Genomic DNA, 19,715 nt, shown 5'->3' on the forward strand with positions numbered 1-19,715 from the left:
TTTCTATGTAGTCTTTATAACCATCATTTTTAATGATTGCTTAATATAGCTGTAACAAGCCTTAGTAAAATCTTAGTTTTTCTTTTCCAGATTTTTAGGTTGCTTTGAATTTCTCGCTATTATAAATAATGTTGCTCCTAACACTTATGTGTTGTAGGTAATCTTTCCCAGATTTTAATTGGCTGAAATAAAATTTCAAGCTGTGTAAAGTTGAAATAAGATTGAAAACTACTTGGGGATAAAAAGAGTTTGTTAAATCGATTACCATATAAGTGCATTCATGACAAAAATAGGTATAGTGACTAGTACTTTTCAGACTTAACCTTTGTTTCATTTGGCTTCATAAACTATACTTGGTTAGTTGTCAGACTAGCCCTGTGTTTTAGATACTGTATTATACAGATGTTGAAAATGAAATTTAAAGAAGTAAAAGAGTTACGCATTAAATTAGTAATGGAACTGTTTTTGGTTCTGTTGGAATCAAAGATGTGTTGATAGGTTTAGACGTTAAAGTCAAATACAAAACACTTTTAAGTCTACATCTTTTGAATTATGTAATCCCTAAATGCAAAGTATGTATTTATGTGGTATTGAAAAGGATGGAAATAATAATAACTAACATTCATTGAGACATTGCTCCATCTTATGGATAGGGTCTGTTCGGAGATGAAGTTTTAACTTCGAAACTTGTGGGAATGATCTTCTATATTTAGATTCTTGGTGGGTGGAAATCAAATGGGCAAACTTCTAGTTATAAAATGAAAGAGATGGTTCTGTTGGTTTAATTAACTAAACAATTGACTGGAAACAGAGGTTTGGAGGACCGTTCTTTGTCTCTGAGTGAAATGTGACCAAGTTGTTTTACCTTCTAGTAAAGTACTAGTTAACGAAACTTTATATTTTACCTTCAAAATTTGAAAAATGCTGGAATAGCTCTATTGTTAGAGTGACTTGTCTCTCTCTCTCGACATAAATCCACAGATATAATAAATGTTGCTTTGTGGTGTTGGCCACTATCATATCCAACATCCCTATTTACTGTTATTATTATTATTACTATTGGTAGTAATGTCAGTATTTTCTTTGTATAATTGTTACCCTGAATGAACAGGGGTTTTTTAGGGGGGGGGGGAGAGTCCCAAAGTCTATATATGATACTTAATTTTGTGAGTTACAGATATGCAAAATATTTTTTAAGTCTGATTTGTTTACAGTCAGTATTAGAATAGCAACTCTGCCTTTTTAAAAATTTTATTTTATTATGTTAATCACCATACATTACATCATTAGTTTTTGATATAGTATCCCATGATTCATTGTTTGCGTATAACACCCCGTGCTCCATTCAATACGTGCCCTTTTTAATATCCATCACCAGACTAACCCATCCCCCCACCCCCCTCCCCTCTAGAACCCTCAGTTTGTTTCTCAGAGTCCATCGTCTCTCATGGTTCGTTTCCCGCTCCAATTCCCCCGTCTTCATTTTTCCCTTCCTACTATCTTCTTCTTTTTTTTTTTTTTAAACATATAAGGTATTATTTGTTTCAGAGGTATGGGTCTGGGCTTCAACAGTCTTGCACAATTCACAGCGCTCACCATAGCACATACCCTCCCCAATGTCTATCACCCAGCTGCCCCATCCCTCCCACCCCCACCACTCCAGCAACACTCAGTTTGTTTCCTGAGATTAGGAATTCCTCATATGATACATGTCTTTCTCTGATTGACTTATTTCGCTTATCATAATACCCTCTAGTTCCATCCACGTCCATTGCAAATGGCAAGATTTCGGTGTGGTTTTTTTTTTTTTTGATGGCTGCATAATATTCCATTATATATATATATATATCCCACATCTTCTTATCTTCTTTGTCCATTCATCTGTTGATGGACATCTTGGCTCTTTCCATAGTTTGGCTATTGTGGACATTGCTGCTAGCAACTCTGATTTTATCTGCTAGTAGTTTTTCAACTGAATATCACAGTGTTAAGTTAGGAATAGGATTCAGCCAGATGACATATTAACTATTCTGATAATTTTATGTTGGGGAGGTAAGTTACTGATTTTCTGTTTTATTCTACAGGGAGCAGTAAAATATTGTATATGCCTTGAGGAGGAGAACCTGGTTTTTAGAAGAAAAGACAAAATTGTTGATTTATAAACCAAAGTATAGTTATACAAGTACAATTTGATGTTAATTTTATTCATGTGTTTCTGAACAGTGTACTACATTATGAATAGTACTTTGATTCATATCTTCCCATTGACTTAATATTTTTAGATGAAAAAATTGAGAACCTAGGTAAAATATTAAAAATACTAGTAATTACTTGAAGCTGCATTAAACCCAATCCCAATCCTGCTATTTTCTAACTGTAATTGTGAGAAATTAAGTTCTCCAAGCTCAATTTCTTCAGTTAAAAAAATGATGTTAATACACCTACTTCTACAGTCAACTTGGAAAATTCAGTGAATTACATGAGGTGATATTACAGAAAGTGTTTGACACAGCGTCTGTTGTGCACGCTGTCTGTACAGCAGCTGCTTTATTATCAGCATATGGGCACTCTCACCGTTGGTACTATTATTAACTCTACACTTAATTTTTTGACTAATTCTTTTTTTAAAACTTAAATCAATTTTGTGATTCTTTGCACATTCTTTTAAAATTAAAATACGCCGTAGTTCATGAGTGTCTCATAGAGATTTCAGTCTTTTAGCACTGGGACTGGGGCCAGTCTAAGGCCTATGAGGCACTTATCATGGGCACAAAATTTAGGGGGGTGCCAAAGCCCACCATAATCAAGATAAATAATATTTTATCATAATACTTAGTAAAATGCAAAAAACCATGATGAACAAAATATAAAAATCAAAACATTAAAGGCAAGAACTGGGAGAATGCTGTGCTAAGCCACATTGGTGTGTAAAGCAAAAAGGGCGCTAGAAACCAGGATCCTCTTCAAATACAGACACTTTAGAAAGGCTTAAGGTCAGTGGAAAATGTATTCTTTGTTCAAGGAGGTTCTCCTTCCCCTACAATTCAGAAGTCAGGTTCTAAGCAAGTTTTTGATATAATTAACCTGTTTTAAGTATTCGAAATATGAATGGTACTCTGTTAGAAACATATTACTTCATTAATGTACTATCTGTATTGTTTTAAGGCAGTAGGGAGCTTTAAGAATTCATTTTACTGTAACTATAGGTAGCTGAAGATTTATATAAGCAAACAGGAAAACTGCTCTTATGCTTCAGTAAGTTAGCTACTCAAGTTTATATAGTGAAGTTGATTTATATGATGTAAAATATGTGTGAGACACTTTCACCCAATACTTTTTTTTTTTTTTAAGATTTTATTTATTTATTTGACAGAGAGAGCAAGAGCGGGAGCGCAAGCAGGGGGAGTGGGAGAGGGAGAAGTAGGCTTCCCGCTGAGCAGGGAGCCCGATGTGGGACTCGATCCCAAGGACCCTGGGACCATGACCTGAGCCGAAGGCAGATGCTTAACAACTGAGCCACCCAGGCAACCCACCCAATACTCTTTTATTTCTTATTTTCCTCAGTAACTTTTTTTTCTTCAAATAAAAAATATTTTTTGTTAGGTGACAGGATACATTTAGTTTGTTGTTTAATTTGGCCTATAGATCTTAGACTGATGTACTTTGGTAGCTATATTGTAAAATAAGCATTAAGGATTTTAGTCATCTGATATTAACAAATGATAGATCAGTTAATATGACTTAGATTGTTCTAGGTGAAATTGACAGTCTATAAAAATAATATGGGGTATGTTTAAGATTCAGAAGTTTCTCTGTGCATATAGAGTGGCTTAAAAATTTATATTTTATTTGCTAAGTTGGATTTGTTTGGTCCCACTTTTTTTTTTTTTAATTTAAGTAGGCTCCACACGCAGTGTGGAGCCCAATGTGGGCCCGAGACTCATGATCTTGAGACTGAGAAGTGAGCTGAGTCCAGTCGGACACCTAACCGACTGAGCCACCCAGGTGCCCCTGGTCCCACTATTTTTAGTTTTGTATTTGTATTTGGAGTTGTGGTAACACAAGGAGGAAATGTGTTAAAAATTCATTTAAATAACATTTCCTGGTTACTTATCTATATGGCAGATACACAGAAATGTTTCCTATTCTTTTGTAGTCTTAACTTTAAAACCTGGATGTTGTGTTCTGTTAGAGGAATAACTTTATTAAGTTCAGTAACGTTTAAAGTATAAATGTATCATAAAATTGTAATCCTGTCACTTATAAACTGTTGGTTTGGGCAAGTTTTGTAACCTACCTTATAAGTACTGTTTCTATGCCTACTGGTGTGAGTATAACTATCGTACCTAGTTTATATATTGTTGTGAGGATTAAAGTGTTGACTGCATGTAAAATGTTTTGCACAGTAGATGGCACAAAGAAGCCAAGAAAAGTTCTTGTTATTAACAACAAATACTGTATTGACCTATTACATAATTTATGGCCAAGTTGAATGCTAGGTATTATTTAAGGTCTGTGAGTGTGAACCCAAAATAACATCTTTAAGAAGGTTTTTGTTTTCGGGGTGCCTGGGTGGCTCAGTCGTTAAGCGTCTGCCTTCGGCTCAGGTCATGATCCCAGGGTCCTGGGATCGAGTCCCACGTCGGGCTCCCTGCTCGGTAGGAAGCCTGCTTCTCGCTCTCCCACTCCCCCTGCTTGTGTTCCTACTCTCGCTATCTCGCTCTCTGTCAAATAAATAAATAAAATCTTTAAAAAAACAAAAACAAAAAAAAGAAGGTTTTTGTTTTGTTTTTTAAATACAAGTAAGTACAGCAATTTAGCAAAACAGAAGTTCTAAGAAGATGTAAAATAAAAAATTTATAATTTAAGTAGCTCTGATGAAAGTCACTGATGACCTCCACATTGCTAAATTCTCAGCCTTGAATAACTATACTTACCAGTCACATTGACTATGGATCACTCTCTCGCTCTTGCTACACTCTGCCTGGCTTCCAGGATAACACAAGTCTTGATTTTCTTCTTTCTTTACTGATTTCCTTCTTAGTCCCCTCTTATTCTCAATCTCTTAATATTGGTATATCCCAGGACTCAGTCCCTTGGTCCTTTTTTACTTGTCTATACTCCTTTAGTAATTTTACCCAGTTTTATAGCTTCAAGTACTACCCATTTGCTGACAACTCATTAATTTTATACAATTTTCAGCTATGGGGTATCTTGTGCTGCATTTAACAATTGAAATTCCTAGAATAGTGTCTCCATCATTTTGCTTATCACTTCAGACATTCCAGGTTGGTGAAGTCTTTCCAAACTTTTTCCTTTTTTGGGAGGTGAAGGAGAGGAATGCATTTTTTTTTTAAAGAGTTTATTTACTTATTTAATTGACAGAGAGAGAGACACAGAGAGAGGTAAGACAAGCAGGGGGAGTGGGAGAGGGAGAAGCAGGCTTCCCACCGAGCAGAGAGCCCTACGTGGGGCCCAGTCCCAGGACCCTGGGATCATGACCTGAGCTGAAGGCAGTCGCTTAACCAACTGAGCCACCCAGGTGCTCCGAGGAATGCATTTTATTTGGATATTTTAAAAACAGATATTTAGAAGCCGTTTATAGTGAAAGTGAAAACAAGTCTGGTACTTCATTCTTTCTTGACAATTAAAATTTAAAAGCCTCTTCATTCAGGAAAAGTTTGGAAAATAGGAAATTACTATGTATTTTCCACCATGATAATTATAATGGGAGAAGTTGGGTGTTGGCTTGGACCTCTTTATTCCGGAAGACAGTACTATAATGCACTGTTTGCCTTCCTCTGATGCTAACTTTTCACATATAGACAACCACAGTCCAATATTGGAGCTGAGTCACATTTCTCAGCCAGTAATATTAGCAATGTGGCTGATTTAGTAACTGGGCAAGCTCTGGGAGCTTAGCTTAAGACTTGATTGAAAGCTATATCTGACCTACGTAGTTATGCAGTTTTGTATAAAACTTGGGCAGTAAGACTTTTTCAGTGTCTCTTTTAGGGGCTGGGATTTTCATTCAAGCTACTGTTCTCCCAGTAATCAGTCTGGTTTTGGCCCTTTACCACATTTAGGCCCTTTGAAATCCTCAGTCATTGGTTTTACTGTTTTACTGTTGTGAGATTGAGCCCTGTGTTGGGCTCCATGCTGGGCATGGACCTGCTTAGGATCCTCTCTCTCCCTCGCCTTCTGTCCCTCCTCCCAGCTCTTGCCCCCCCCCCTCAAAAAACCAAACCAAAGCAAAACTTTTAAATGTTATCCTATCATTTCTATGCATTTGGAGATGATGAAAGGGACAAATAGTGTTAATTTTCTTCATTGCTTTAAAGTTTTTGTAGTTTAGTATCACTTTCTAAGAAGAGAATCAGAGTTGAAATCACAGACACTGAAAAAAAAAGTTGCACTACCTAAGGTTTATATAAAACGACATAACAAAGAAGGTCATAGGCATAGGCTTTCAGTTAAGTCCTGAGCTAGCCCAGCCACTGGATCTCAGTATTAATTTCATGTACTGAAAATACTGGTATCTTAAAGAAATTCATAATTTGTTTCTTAATAAGTGATGCTAAATAGAATACATTTCAAATGTGAAAATTTATAAATATAAAACCTCACATATATATGTAAATTTATAAGTATATATTACCCCCTACATTTTCTTCAAATAAAAATTATTAGCAGATCAAAGTATTAAAAAATACTGTATAAAAATAAAACTAAATGCACAAATGAGGTAGTATTTGATCTTTAAAAAAATGGCTTAAAAAAACAAAATGGTATTATTGATGAGTTGAATATTTGCTCTAGTGTTAGAACTGCTGAAAAAGCTCTCTGACTCTACACTGGTTGGGGGATATTATAGGAAAAATTTATAAACTATTTCGAGATTTTCTTCTTGAATAATCTTTACATAATCCTGTCTTGTTGTGATAACTTGTGGGGAGGATGCGGGGTAAGCAAGGATTCAGTCATTTTACTAATGTGAAGCTGTAGTTCTTTTTTTCCAAAGGATTTTTTCTTCATAATATGTAGATGGAGATTTTAATGTAATTACTTTTTATCACATCTGTATGAAGTGTTCATATGCCATTTTTTGAAAAGTCCCTGAACTAGAGGAAGATATTTATTCTTGTAATAGAAGCTTTTGCCTTGTCAATTAAAATTTTTTCTTCTTGTGGAGGTTAATGGAGGTACAGAAGAAGACTTTCTAAATAATTTCTTTGATTTAAAGTCAGTGATTATGGATATATCTAAAAATATAAGTGATTCAGATTTTACATTTTAAACTTACCAAATAGCAAAATTATACCAAAAAGATATAGCAATAATTTGGTACTTAAAAATAGCCTACTATGCTAAAATGCTGGAATCCTTAAAAAGCAGTTCAGCTGTCCTGGAGAGGGGGCTTGTGGGTATGTGTGGGATCTCAAAGTGTGAATTTAACAATCTCAACTTCACTGGAAGTTAGATATTTATTATTCTTTTAGTGTTGTTTTTTTTTTCTTTCAGTTTGAGAGAATCAAGATTGTTTTATATGGGGACCGCCTGGGTACCTCAGTCATTAAGTGTCTGCCTTTGGCTCAGGTCATGGTTCCATGGTCCTGGGATCGACCCCACATCGGGCTCTCTGCTCGGTAGGAAGCCCTCTTCTCCCTCTCCCACTCCCCTGCTTGTGTTCCCTCTCTTGCTGTGTCTCTCTCTGTCAAATAAATAAAATCCTTAAAAAAAAAAAAAAAAGACTGCTTTATATGTCTGTTTTATATATAGTGGGCTATAAAGAATTTTAATTGTGATAAAAAATACATGTAGTTTACTCTTAATACCTCTGCCCTTTCTGGTTTTTTTAAAAGATTTTATTTGAATGAGAGAACGAGAGAGAGAGCACAAGCAGGGGGAGCAGCAGAGGAAGAGGGAGAAGCAGGTTCCCCGCGGAGCAGAGAACTCCATGCGCGGCTCCATCCCAGGACCCTGTGATCATGACCCAAACCGAAGGCAGATGCTTAACCAATGAGCCACCCAGGCGCACCTGCCCTTTCTATGAATAAAGAATATTTTCATAAAATTACAAATTTTTTAAAGAATGAAAAATAAAAATATGAAGTATAACTGAATGGTAAACATAGTATGTATAATTCCTCTGTAATTTGTAAATTAAAAAGCTCAAATTTCTTTGATTTTCCCCTTACTCAGATCCCTAAAAGGCCTCTTTATTGCTGTTTTATATTTTGCAATCCTTCAGCTCTTTCAGCTCCTTATTTACTCTTCCAGGCTCTGGTCGGTGTTAGTCTGGTCGTTGAGACTAGGGTGGTGAGTTAAGTATATTGGACCTTTAAGTTTTAGGTAGCATTTGCTATGTCATTTCCTAGTAGCCTGACCTTGGACAAGTCAAAGTCACTTAATCTCTCTAAGCCTTAGTTTATTTTTAAAATGAAGAATATTTTTTCATGCCCTCTTCAGAGTTACTTGGAGATGAAACCGTATATGCAGTAGTCTTTTAGAAATACTGTTACCTTCACAAGCATATCCATTGAGTAAAGACTTCGTTTCTTACTATTTTTTTTCACCCCCAACAAGTTATGTGTAGGTACTTTTTCTTATTTGATTATAAATTTAATGTATGCTTGTTGTAGAAAGTATGAAAAACATAGAAAACGTAAAAAAATAGAAATCTGAACAATGCATCATCTTATTTTTATGTTTTTAGGGGAAATTTAGTTTTGAAGCTGAGTTGCCTTTGGGGAAGGATAGTTAGTGTCATATTTATTGTTGGATTTTTCTGTTCTTTGTATGCATTAGGCAAAAAAAAATAATGCTTGTTGAGTGAATGGGAACTTTCTTAGTCTGGGTGTATTTCTTTTTTTTTTTTTTTAATGATGTAAATTTTAGATGTACATCTTTATAATTTGACATCTGTATACACTCCAAAGTGATTACCACCACAAGTCTAGTTACCATCCATCACCATAGAGTTGGCCCCCTTTACCAATTTTGCCCACCTCCCAAACCCCTTCCCTTCTGGTAACCACTAGTCTGCTCTCTGTATCTGTGAGTTTGTTTTTGTTCTGTTTTGTTTATTTATTTATTTTTAGATTCCATATATAAGTGGAATCATAGGTTATTTGTCTTTGACTTATTTCACTTACCATAATATCCTCAAAGTCCATCCATGTCATTGCAGATGGCAAAATTTCATTCATTTTTATGGCTGAGTAGTATTCTATTGTATATACACTATCTTTTTTATCCATGCATCTACTGATGGACACTTAGGTTGTTTCCATATCTTGGCTGTTGCAAATAATGGTGCAGTTAGCTTAGGGGTGCATATATCTTTTCAAGTAGGTGTTTTCATATTCTTCAGATCAATACCCAGAAGTGGAATATCTGTCTCACATTGTACTTCTATTCTTAATTTTTTGAGGAATCTCCATATTGTTTTCTATTGTGGCTGCACCAATTTACAATCCCATCAGTAGTGTGTGAGAGGGTTCCTTTTTCTCCACATCCTCTCTGACATGTTATTTCTTGTCTTTGATAATAGCTATTCTAATAAGTATTAGGTGATGTCTCATTATGGTTTTGATTTGCATTTCCCTAGTTATTAGTGATGTTCAGCATCTTTTCATTGTACCTGTTGGCCATGTGGATGTCTTCTTTGGAGAAATGTTTCTTCAGATCCTCTGCCCATTTTTTAAATCAAGTTTTTGGTTTTTTTGTTGTTGAGATGTATGATTTCTTTATATATTTTGGATAATAACCCCTTATTAGATATGTGGTTTGCTGATCTCCCATTCAGTAGGTTTTCTTTGCTGTGTGGAAGCTTTTTGGTTTGATATAGTCCCATTTGTTTATTTTTATTTTTCATTCCTTGCCTTTGGAGTCAGATACACAAAGATGTCACTAAGACCTATGTTAAGAAGCTTACCACCTGTGTTTTCTTCTAGGAATTTTATGGTTTCAGGTCTTACATTCAAGTCTTTAATCTATTTTGAGGTAATTTTTGTGTATGGTGTAAGATAGTGGTCTAGTTTCATTTCTTTGCATGTAGCTACCTAGTTTTCCCGACACCACTTATTGAAGACTGTCCTTTCTCCATTATATGTTCTTCCTCCTTTGTCAGAGATTAATTGTCCATATATGTATTAGTTTATTTCTGGGCTTTCAATCTGTTCTCTTGCTCTGTGTGTCTGTTTTTTTAGCAATACCATACTGTTTTGATTACTGTAGCTTTGTAGTATAGTTTGAAATCTGGGAGCATGATATCCCCAGCTTTGTTCTTCTTTCTCAAGATTGCTTCGGCTCTTTGGTAACTTTTGTGGTTCTGTACAAATTTTACAATTATTTGTTACAGTTCTATGAAGTATGCCATTGGAATTTTGATGGGTATTGCTTTGAATCTGCAGATTGCTTGGGTGGTATGGACATTTTAATATTAACTCTTCTAATCCATAAGTAGAGAATATCTTTCCATTTATTTGTTTCTTCTTCAGTTTCTTTCATGAGTGTCTTACAGTTTCCAGTGTGCAGGTCTTTCACCTTGGTTAAATTTATTCCTAGGTATTTCATTCTTTTTGACGCAATTGTAAATGGGATTATTTTCTTAATTTCTTTATAGTCTGTATTTGTTAAAGTTAAAAGCTTGGTGAAATTTTATTGGACATTTGAAGAGAGAATGGAAGACATTTGACTAGCAAAAATAATAGTGGATGCATATTTTCTTTTTAAGATTTTATTTTTAAGTAATTTCTACACCCAGTGTGGGGGCTCAAAGCCATAATCCTGAGATTGAGTCGCATATTCTATCGGCTGAGCCAGCCAGGCACCCCAGGGGATGCATATTTTAAAATGACATTTTTCTAGGGGCACATCAGTGGCTCAGTTGGTTAAGCATTTAACTCTTGATTTTGGCTCAGGTCATGATCTCAGGTTGTGAGCTTGAGCCCGTCCTTGGGCTCTGCGCTGGGTGTGAAGCCTGCTTAAGATTCTCTGTCCCTCTTCCTCTGCCCCTCCCCACCTCTCCAAATAAATAAATAAAGACCTACATACATAAATGACATTTTTCTATTGGCTAAAATAACAAAGGAAAACATGATAGGATCATTCATATTTTCTGGCAGAAGTTAGCAAACAAGTTAGGGCTGTTAGATATGGAGCCACTGGGCAATTTCATATCAAAGTGGATTGATATTTAGCAAGACCAACATATAATAAAATTTAAAGACTTTTTGAATACTTGGAAATTGTAACAACTTTCTTCTTCCTTTTTTATTTTGTGTTAAACAGGATGGCTTAAATTCCTTGGTCCTTGATTTGGATTTTCCTGCTTTGAGAAAAAACAAGAATATAGATAATTTTTTAAATAGATGTGAGTAAACTTTATATTTGATCCTATCACTATACTTTTGATGAGATTTATATTACAGTCTATACATTATTAACCTTAAGTATTTTTTAGCTTGCTATTTGAATACTAGCATATTTTCAAAGCAAAACCTCAGAACTAGTTGCAGTTTGTAAAGTAGGTAGAGTTCAAGATTTTGTATAAATTATTAAGACCGATGATTTCAGGATAGGTTATTTATGGCAGCTCAAAGAGAACTTTTAAATTAATATTAACAATATTAAGACTTAGGTTTACATTACCCAGGAGACTTAATGAGCTTTATGTTTATATAAATGTAGACATTTCAATCTAGCTAATGAAAGATAATGTGATAACAATTATTGTCATATATGCAGTGACTTAATATTTGCCAGTATTGATGTTGCAGTGAAGGTGTAAATGAGGTTGAATTCTAAGGATAAATTCTCAAAATAATTCAATATATAGTTTATATCAACACAGTAAGCTTTTTAAGTTGGAATTGTCAGAGACTGGGCTATTTTCATAATTAAACAATCTTGTCTATAGTTACCATACCTATAATATGTGATTACTACTTTTCAAAGAAGTAGGCTACTAAAATTTATTCCTAAGATTAGCCTTGCAAGTAATGTCATAGCAGCTCTCTGTCATGATTCAGAATGCACTCTAGGACTGCGTGGGTCATCACTGTTTTAGCTGTCATCTTGTCAAGCAACAGAGTCAGAAATGGAATAGCTTAACTGCTGCTTTTTTGTAGTCAGTATTGTTTGTTTTATGTGTTAAGAAACCATAGAGTTTTGGTTCTTTGATGTAAAGTTAGTATGTGTCTTGGATTTTTAAATAGTAACCTTTGAAAACTGACAGATTTAGCTAAAAACTAAATCCAGTTTCTTGAAATAAAAATCTGTTTACAAATATAGTGATTTTTAAAAAATTTTTTATTGTTAGTTAATCACCATCAAATATAGTGATTATTAAAAGTATTGCTTATAAATATGATCTTTCTATTGCAGATGAGAAAATTGTGAAAAAAATCAGAGGTCTACAGATGAAGGCAGAAGACTATGATGTTGTTAAAGTTATTGGAAGAGGTGCTTTTGGTGAAGTGCAGCTGGTAAGAAAGTTTTGTTTTATTGTTATTTTATTTTTGAAGACAGGGTTTTGTGAAATATTATCAGTAGCTTCTGAGTAGATCTTATTTTTTTTTTTTTTTAAAGATTTTATTTATTTATTTGAGACAGAGAGAATGAGAGAGAGAGAGCATGAGAGGGAGGAGAGTCAGAGGGAGAAGCGGACTCCCCGCCGAGCAGGGAGCCCGATGCGGGACTCGATCCCGGGACTCCAGGATCATGACCTGAGCCGAAGGCAGTCGCTTAACCAACTGAGCCACCCAGGCGCCCCTGAGTAGATCTTATTTTTATGCCCAGCCATGCCAGAGTTAGTTTTGTGAGCTTGGTCAAGTCATTCCATCTCAGAGAACCTGAGTGTCTTCATCTATAAAAGGAGGTACTTGTAAACGATAAACACCAGGTCTCTTCCAGTGCTGAAACACTGAGATTTAGGATATATTAGGCCAACTTGATTTCACACATGACCTATGTAGCAGCTAATATTCCAAGAACTATTGTGTTTTTATTTAATGTGTTAAGATTAATAACATTTTTGTTTAACTGAGATTTATTTAGATATATTAGTAACCCAACAAAGACATTTAATATGAAATTTATCTTTGCAGACAAAAGTGGTACCAACTGGAAATATTATAAATGTTTGTAATAAATATTTCATTTATATATTAATTAGGAACTGTAATAATATTCCTGTTTTCATCACTTGAGTATGAAACTCTGCTGTTTTGTGCTTACAGATTATTGTCTTTGTTCAAATTATGGGGTCACTCAACAGTGTTTTTCACTCAACACTGTTACACTTTTTTTGATGGAGCTTGAGAAAAGCACTGCTCACTGTGTATCAGCATAGCTTCTTTGGGAACAAGTCATGACAGACTAACTTTTGTCTTTGTCATCTCTTTAATTTCTTCTTTGATAGGTCTATTGAACTTGTAGATCAGGGTGGTGTAATAGGTGTGATATACATCTATTAGATATTTCAGAAAGTCTGATATACTTGAAGAGGATATGGAAAAATGTCAGTGAATAAGGATATCAGTCGGCAGCTTTGCGTAGCCAGTGAGGTTTATCCGAGGCATGATTATTGCTAATTCTAACTAATAGATGTATTCTAAGGAGGCTGATGAAGGCATAAGTGGTACCTTGGACAGAGATCCCCAGGGACAGGTTTGTTCTCCTATTCATGGTTTTATTAATGAGGCATTTATTGTATGGAGGCAATGGTGACATGTTAAGTAATCTTACAAATGAGTTAAAACTGAAGTATGAGGATGTTTTCAAATGATAAGCCAAAATCCAGAAATAATCAGTTGGGAAGGTCATTGGCCAGATAGAAGAAGTGGAATTTAACCAGAGGAAAAACCTATAGTTAGAGGTGAAGAACTCAAGAGATAGATTCCTTAACAGTAATTATGAATTAAAGAACAAATTTCCTTGAATGTAAACCACGCAAGAGTCATTGGTGATGTGGCTGCCCAAAATAGTAAAGAAAGTTTGGATTGCTTTGATACAGACTTTCTCTATTTTGAGATGATTGGGCCATACTGCATCATTTATTCATTCTAGATGCTCTCTTGCCCTGTTTTAAAGGGCACATTAATAGAGAGTACTCGAGGGATGAAATGCTCAGGGACTTGAAACAATGCCCTCTGAGGTGTGGTGGAAGGAATTGAGAAGTTAACATGGAGTAGATTTGAGGAGTGGGCTGCCTTTGAAAGTAATGCTATTTTTGCTTTGTTTTTGAGTCATTGAAAGTGGTGAAGCCTTGGCTAGTAGAATGCCCATGGGACGAGGGTCAGAGATTAGATTTTGTGACAGTTGAGTTATGGAAGGTCCTGTAAGATAGGGAAAATATAAAGTAGTTGAATCCTACTTCTGCCATGGTCTAACTCAAAGATAATGGTGAGTATAGACAAGTTTCTCAATCTCCCTGAGTTCCAAACTATAGAATACAGATGATAATACCTATGTAATGGGGTTCTTGTAGGGGATTAAGTGAATTAAAAATAAATAAGCCTAGTTATAGTGTTCCTTAAGTGTTAGCCACTGTTACTATTGCCTATTTGATACATAGATTCATACTACAAGTATATAAAATAAATACATTGTTTCTTCATACTCAGGATTTAGTGTAGATAAAGAGGAGAGACTAGAATTTGGAGTTCTGTTTTTTGAAGGAAATATGACAGATCCTGACTTGTCATGTTTTTATGGCAATGTAGTCATTGTTCTGCATTAGGTGAATTTGATCATTCAATTTCAGTACATTCAAGAAAGGAAAAGAAAAGGCTTTTATTTTTGTTGTTAATCTTCCATTCCAAATTTTATTTTGTCCACAAAACATGCAGAAACAAAGTCACATGTTTTTAAAAATGAAAAATATTTTAACATTCCATTAATCTGATGACCTGACCCAAGAAGTTGGAGCATGTTTGTTTTGGCTTTAGCTCTTGGTTCTGTTACCTTTGGCATGGACTTTTTAAAAGAAGGATGAGATTGAAAAGGAAAAGTCCAAGTGCTTCTTTCATAGTCTTTTAAAGTTGCTTTGTATGTTGTAGATAAATTGGTTTGACAGATCTGTAGGCAGTGTTCCACATTTGGCACATCTTTATGATTATGTTTTTCTAGTCATCTGAAGAAAGTTTTACAATAGTAGGTGCAAATTTGTCTTTCCTTGTGAAATACTTTTTAGCCAAGTTAAAAATACCACAAAGGGCCCACCAGTCAGTTTCTAAAAGAAAATTCTTGTTGTAAAAGTAACTTTGGTGTGTCACAGCAGCTATACCAAAGTACTTAAGAGCTAGAATCAGACTACTTATGGTTGAATTCTAACTCTGACTAGCTGTCAGTGCAGACAAGTTACTTAATCACTCTGTGCCTCAGTTTCTTATCTGTTAAATGAAGATAACAGTGACACTTTTACCCCATAGGGTTACTGGGACAGTTAAATGTAATTAAATTTGGAACAGTTCTTGGAATATAGTAAGTGCTTAGTAAATGTTAGCAGTTCATTGTCACACAGAAAATGGTTCATTTATCCATCCATCAATGAATAATCAGGATCTGTTACATTTCAGGAGCTGTGCTAGCCGCTTTTTTTTTTTTTTTTTTAAGATTTTATTTATTTATTTGAGAGAGAGAGAATGAGAGAGAGCACATGAGACGGGGGAGGGTCAGAGGGAGAAGCAGACTCCCTGCCGAGCAGGGAGCCCGATGCGGGACTCGATCCAGGGACTCCAGGATCATGACCTGAGCCGAAGGCAGTCGCTCAACCAACTGAGCCACCCAGGAGCCCTGTGCTAGCCTCTTAAAGATACAATAGCATAGCTTCAATCTTTCTGGAAGTGGTAGTTTTGTGGAGGAGAAAAGAATTTTACTTTAAACAAGTAAAGTATTTTCAAATTATGATAAATACTTGAAGGAAAAGATCTGGATGTTATGAGAGAAAAATGGAGGGTTGTGCTTAATTCAGGTGTGGGTGTTAGGAAAGGCCTCACTATGAGAAAATGACAATGGAGATACGATGTAAAGGAGGTAGTCACATGAAAAAGAGGGAGTGGGGCGGGAGTCAAAAAACAGAGGGAATAGCATGTGAAAATGTCAAGAGTCAGGAAAGTGCCAAGTCATTTAGTTTATTTGGGCATAGATTTCCTCACCTGAAAAAGGCATTTTCTGATAGATTGAAAAGTTTTATAATTCGAGGAGGGCAAAATTAGTTTATTGTCTTTTTTTTCCTATCTATAGAGGTGATGTACATTTTATGTTTTTATATCATGAAAAGTCTGGGACATGGATGATTTTATCTGCTATCACTATTGTTTTTGGATTGTTTTTCACATCTCATTTTTATGGACAATAATATTATTCAGTATAGTATATTGATTAAGATCAGTACTTTGGAAGAATAGTCAAAGTCAACTACTTTTGTTTCCATTCTACAGTATATAGATTTCCTGTCATCAAAGCTTTAATTTCCTTATCTTGGAGTAGCACTAATAATAGAACGTAACAAGATTTTTTGTGAGGATTAAATTAGGCTGTGCATGTGTGGTACTTACCGGGATCTGGCACATTGTAGGTATTAAGTAAATATTATCTGTTGTCACTTTTGTCAGTTCCTATGCATTTATGAATTTAAATGTTTTAATTTTAAATAAATAATCAGAAGTCTTGCTCTAACTTTTTTTTTTTTAAAGATTTTATTTATTTATTTGAGACAGAGAGAATGAGAGAGAGAGCACATGAGACGGGGGAGGGTCAGAGGGAGGAGCAGACTCCCTGCAGAGCAGGGAGCCCGATGCGGGACTCGATCCAGGGACTCCAGGATCATGACCTGAGCCGAAGGCAGTCGCTTAACCAACTGAGCCACCCAGGCGCCCCGTTGCTCTAACTTTTATATGTATTTATATGTGTTGGTTCGCTAGAGCCACCATAACAAAATACCACTAATTGTGGCTTAACCAGCAGAAATTTATTTTCTCATAGTTCTGGAGGCTACAAGTTCAAAATCAAGGTGTTGGCAGGTTTGGTTTCTCCTGAGGCCTCTCTCCTTGGCTTGTGGATGGCCACCTTCTGTTGTGTCCTGACATGGTCTTTCCTCTCTGCTTGCATATGCCTGATGTGTCACTCTGTATGTCCTAATTGCCTGTTCTTAGAAGGACACCAGTCACTTAATAGCCTCATGTTAACTTAATCACCTCTTTGATGTCCCTGTCTCCAAATACAGTCACATTCTAAGGTACTGGAGGTCAGGATTTTAAAATATAACAGGGGTGGGGGCGGCACATAGCACACGGTTCATCCTGTTAGAGTGTGTATGTATGTTGGGATGAACTTTTCAGTGAGATTACTTTTTTGAACAGATATGCATGCTTACTTTGTTTATGGTTATTCACTTACCTTGCACATAATCTTTTCTTTGAAAAAGAAACTTACAAATTCTAGCCTTGCAAATGTGTTCTTAAGATAGGTATTTAGTCTTAATCTCTATTAATAGAATTATACATTGTTCTTCAATATTCCTTTGGTTAATTGATTAGCAAATGTTTATGTAATGTCTGGTACCATGATAAGCATTGACAATACATTGTATAGGTAAACTACTCAGACAAGGTACCTGCATTCATGGAGGTTTTATTTTGAGCTAGCTGCTATTTAGGTTTCAAAAAGAAATTGTGGTCTAGGTTCTAAAAATAGAGTTCTAAGTTAACTTTCTTAATCGTAGTGCATATTTGTTAAAAATTACCTAATTATGATTCTTTATTTGGGGGAGATGTATAAAAACAAGACTTCATGGTTAATAGTGGAAATATTTTTAGCATTTTTGTTTTTGAAGTTTTATCTTCTTATTTTAGAGTTTGGGGACATTATCTTTCGTTGGTTTCGTGATGTTGCCTACTCATTTTTCTTAAGAAGAGCGTTCATTAGGGGCACCTCGGTGGCTCAGTCAGTTAGTTGTCCTACTCTTAATCTCAGCTCAGGTCTTGATGTCAGGGTCAGGAGTTCAAGCCCTGCACTGAGTTTCATGCTGGGCTTGGAGCCTACTTAAAGAAAAAAAAAAAAACAAAGAAAAGTGCTCATTACATTTTTCCTGGTGGTTGTTTTATGTAAAACTACACAAATTAATATGTGAATGCATTCTCAATCTCAAAGGTCTAAGTTGCTTAGAATTGGGTAGAATAAAATGTGAAAATCTCCTTTTATCATGTCTTCTCTTTATTTCATTTTCAAACATAAAGGTTACTAGCCTTTTGATATCCTTTTAGTGATTTGATAATTGGAAACATTTGGGAACTGTTAACAAAACTAAGGCCAAATTATTTTCAGTGGATATTTATATTTTATTGTAATTATTTTCTTTTTAGGAAAGTTAAAATCTTTCTCGAGTTATAAAAATTGCATCAATGCCAGTTATTCTCCCTTAAAAACAAAAATTCTTTTATTTATACAACAGGTAGATTCATAGTAGAATAAGAAAGTAAGCCATCATTATACTTTTTAAAATCCCTGATTGTCCCACTACTTTTATTACTTTGATGTATAGCTTTCTGACTTCCATTTCTTCTAAAGATATGCATAACGTATGGGTTGTCTTCTTTGTATTAAGGGATCATATTATATATATGTGGTTTTGTAATTTATGGTTTTTTTATGTAACATTAAATAATAACACACACTTTTATAGCAGTTACAACATTACAGGCAGGCTTTTAAGCAACTTCTATATAGTAACTAGTCTTCATAGCACTCCTTTAGATGTTATTACTATCATGCCCATTTGACAGATGGGGAAGTTCAGATAGATAGGATGAACAACCTGCCAAAGTTCACATAACTACCAAGTAGTTGAACGGAGACTTGAAGTAGGTAGAGGACTCCATAGTCGATTTTCTTTGTTGTATGGTCATAATCATTTTTCTGTGCCAATAAATACAGACTTTATAAGTTACATTATTGGCTTCATGGGGTTTCACTCTCCTCTTACTAGTATTCAGTTGTTCTCCTTTCTTGAAATATCACTCTTTCCTATTTACTGGCTCTTCTTTCTTCGTTTCCTTAGTGGTTCATTCTCCACCTGACTTCTACTAAATATCATAGTTCCAAAGGCTCAGCTCTTTGATCTGCATTCTCTCCTAAGGTGCACTCTACTATTCCTGTGACTTTAAATATAATCTATATGATGTCAAGGCTCAGATTCATAGCTGCTGCTCAAAATTTTCTAGTTTGCTCTCTAAACTCATATCCATGATGGCTTATTTGACATCTCCATTAAGATGTGTCACATCTAAAACATGTGAAATTAGAATGCTTGATTCCCTCTCTAACTTATCCACAAATGTGTAACACATCTTAATAAATGGCTCCACTATCAACCTTGTTGCTCAAGCCAAAAAATTAGAAATCATTGTTGATTTCTCTTTTGTTCATTTCTTAAATTTAATTTTTCAATAAGTCCTGCTCATAACAGTTCTCTAGTCTTTTTGTTGTTGTTGTTCACTGTTACCACTGTCATCCAAGATACCTTTTGTTCCCGGTCAGGTATTGAGCATCTCCTTTATATTTTACTTTGCTTTCCACTTCTGCTAACAATGTTTCACCATTGGACTGTTGATTTTGGTTTGGCAGGTGCTGATGGAGAAATTATCAGGACTATGCTTATTAAATCTGTAATTTATGCTATCCAGGCTCAGGTGGACCCACATTACTGT

The 19,715-nt window shown here is 35.1% G+C and overlaps 1 protein-coding gene across 1 annotated transcript in view; it reads left to right on the forward strand.

Annotated features, from left to right (window-relative positions):
• ROCK2 (Rho associated coiled-coil containing protein kinase 2) overlaps positions 1-19,715 on the forward strand; it is a 143,195-nt gene that overhangs the window by 49,985 nt on the left and 73,495 nt on the right. Inside the window, exons 2-3 of the mRNA XM_045884098.3 lie at positions 11,296-11,377; positions 12,391-12,491. Of these exons, the coding sequence (XP_045740054.1) occupies positions 11,296-11,377; positions 12,391-12,491 (183 nt within the window). The remainder of the gene's footprint in view (positions 1-11,295; positions 11,378-12,390; positions 12,492-19,715) is intronic.

The sequence above is a fragment of the Mirounga angustirostris genome, unplaced genomic scaffold, assembly GCF_029215605.1.
Source record: "Mirounga angustirostris isolate CCGP_5_RB_7025 unplaced genomic scaffold, mMirAng1.0.hap1 SCAF_10, whole genome shotgun sequence".
NCBI classification, from domain to species: domain Eukaryota; kingdom Metazoa; phylum Chordata; class Mammalia; order Carnivora; family Phocidae; genus Mirounga; species Mirounga angustirostris.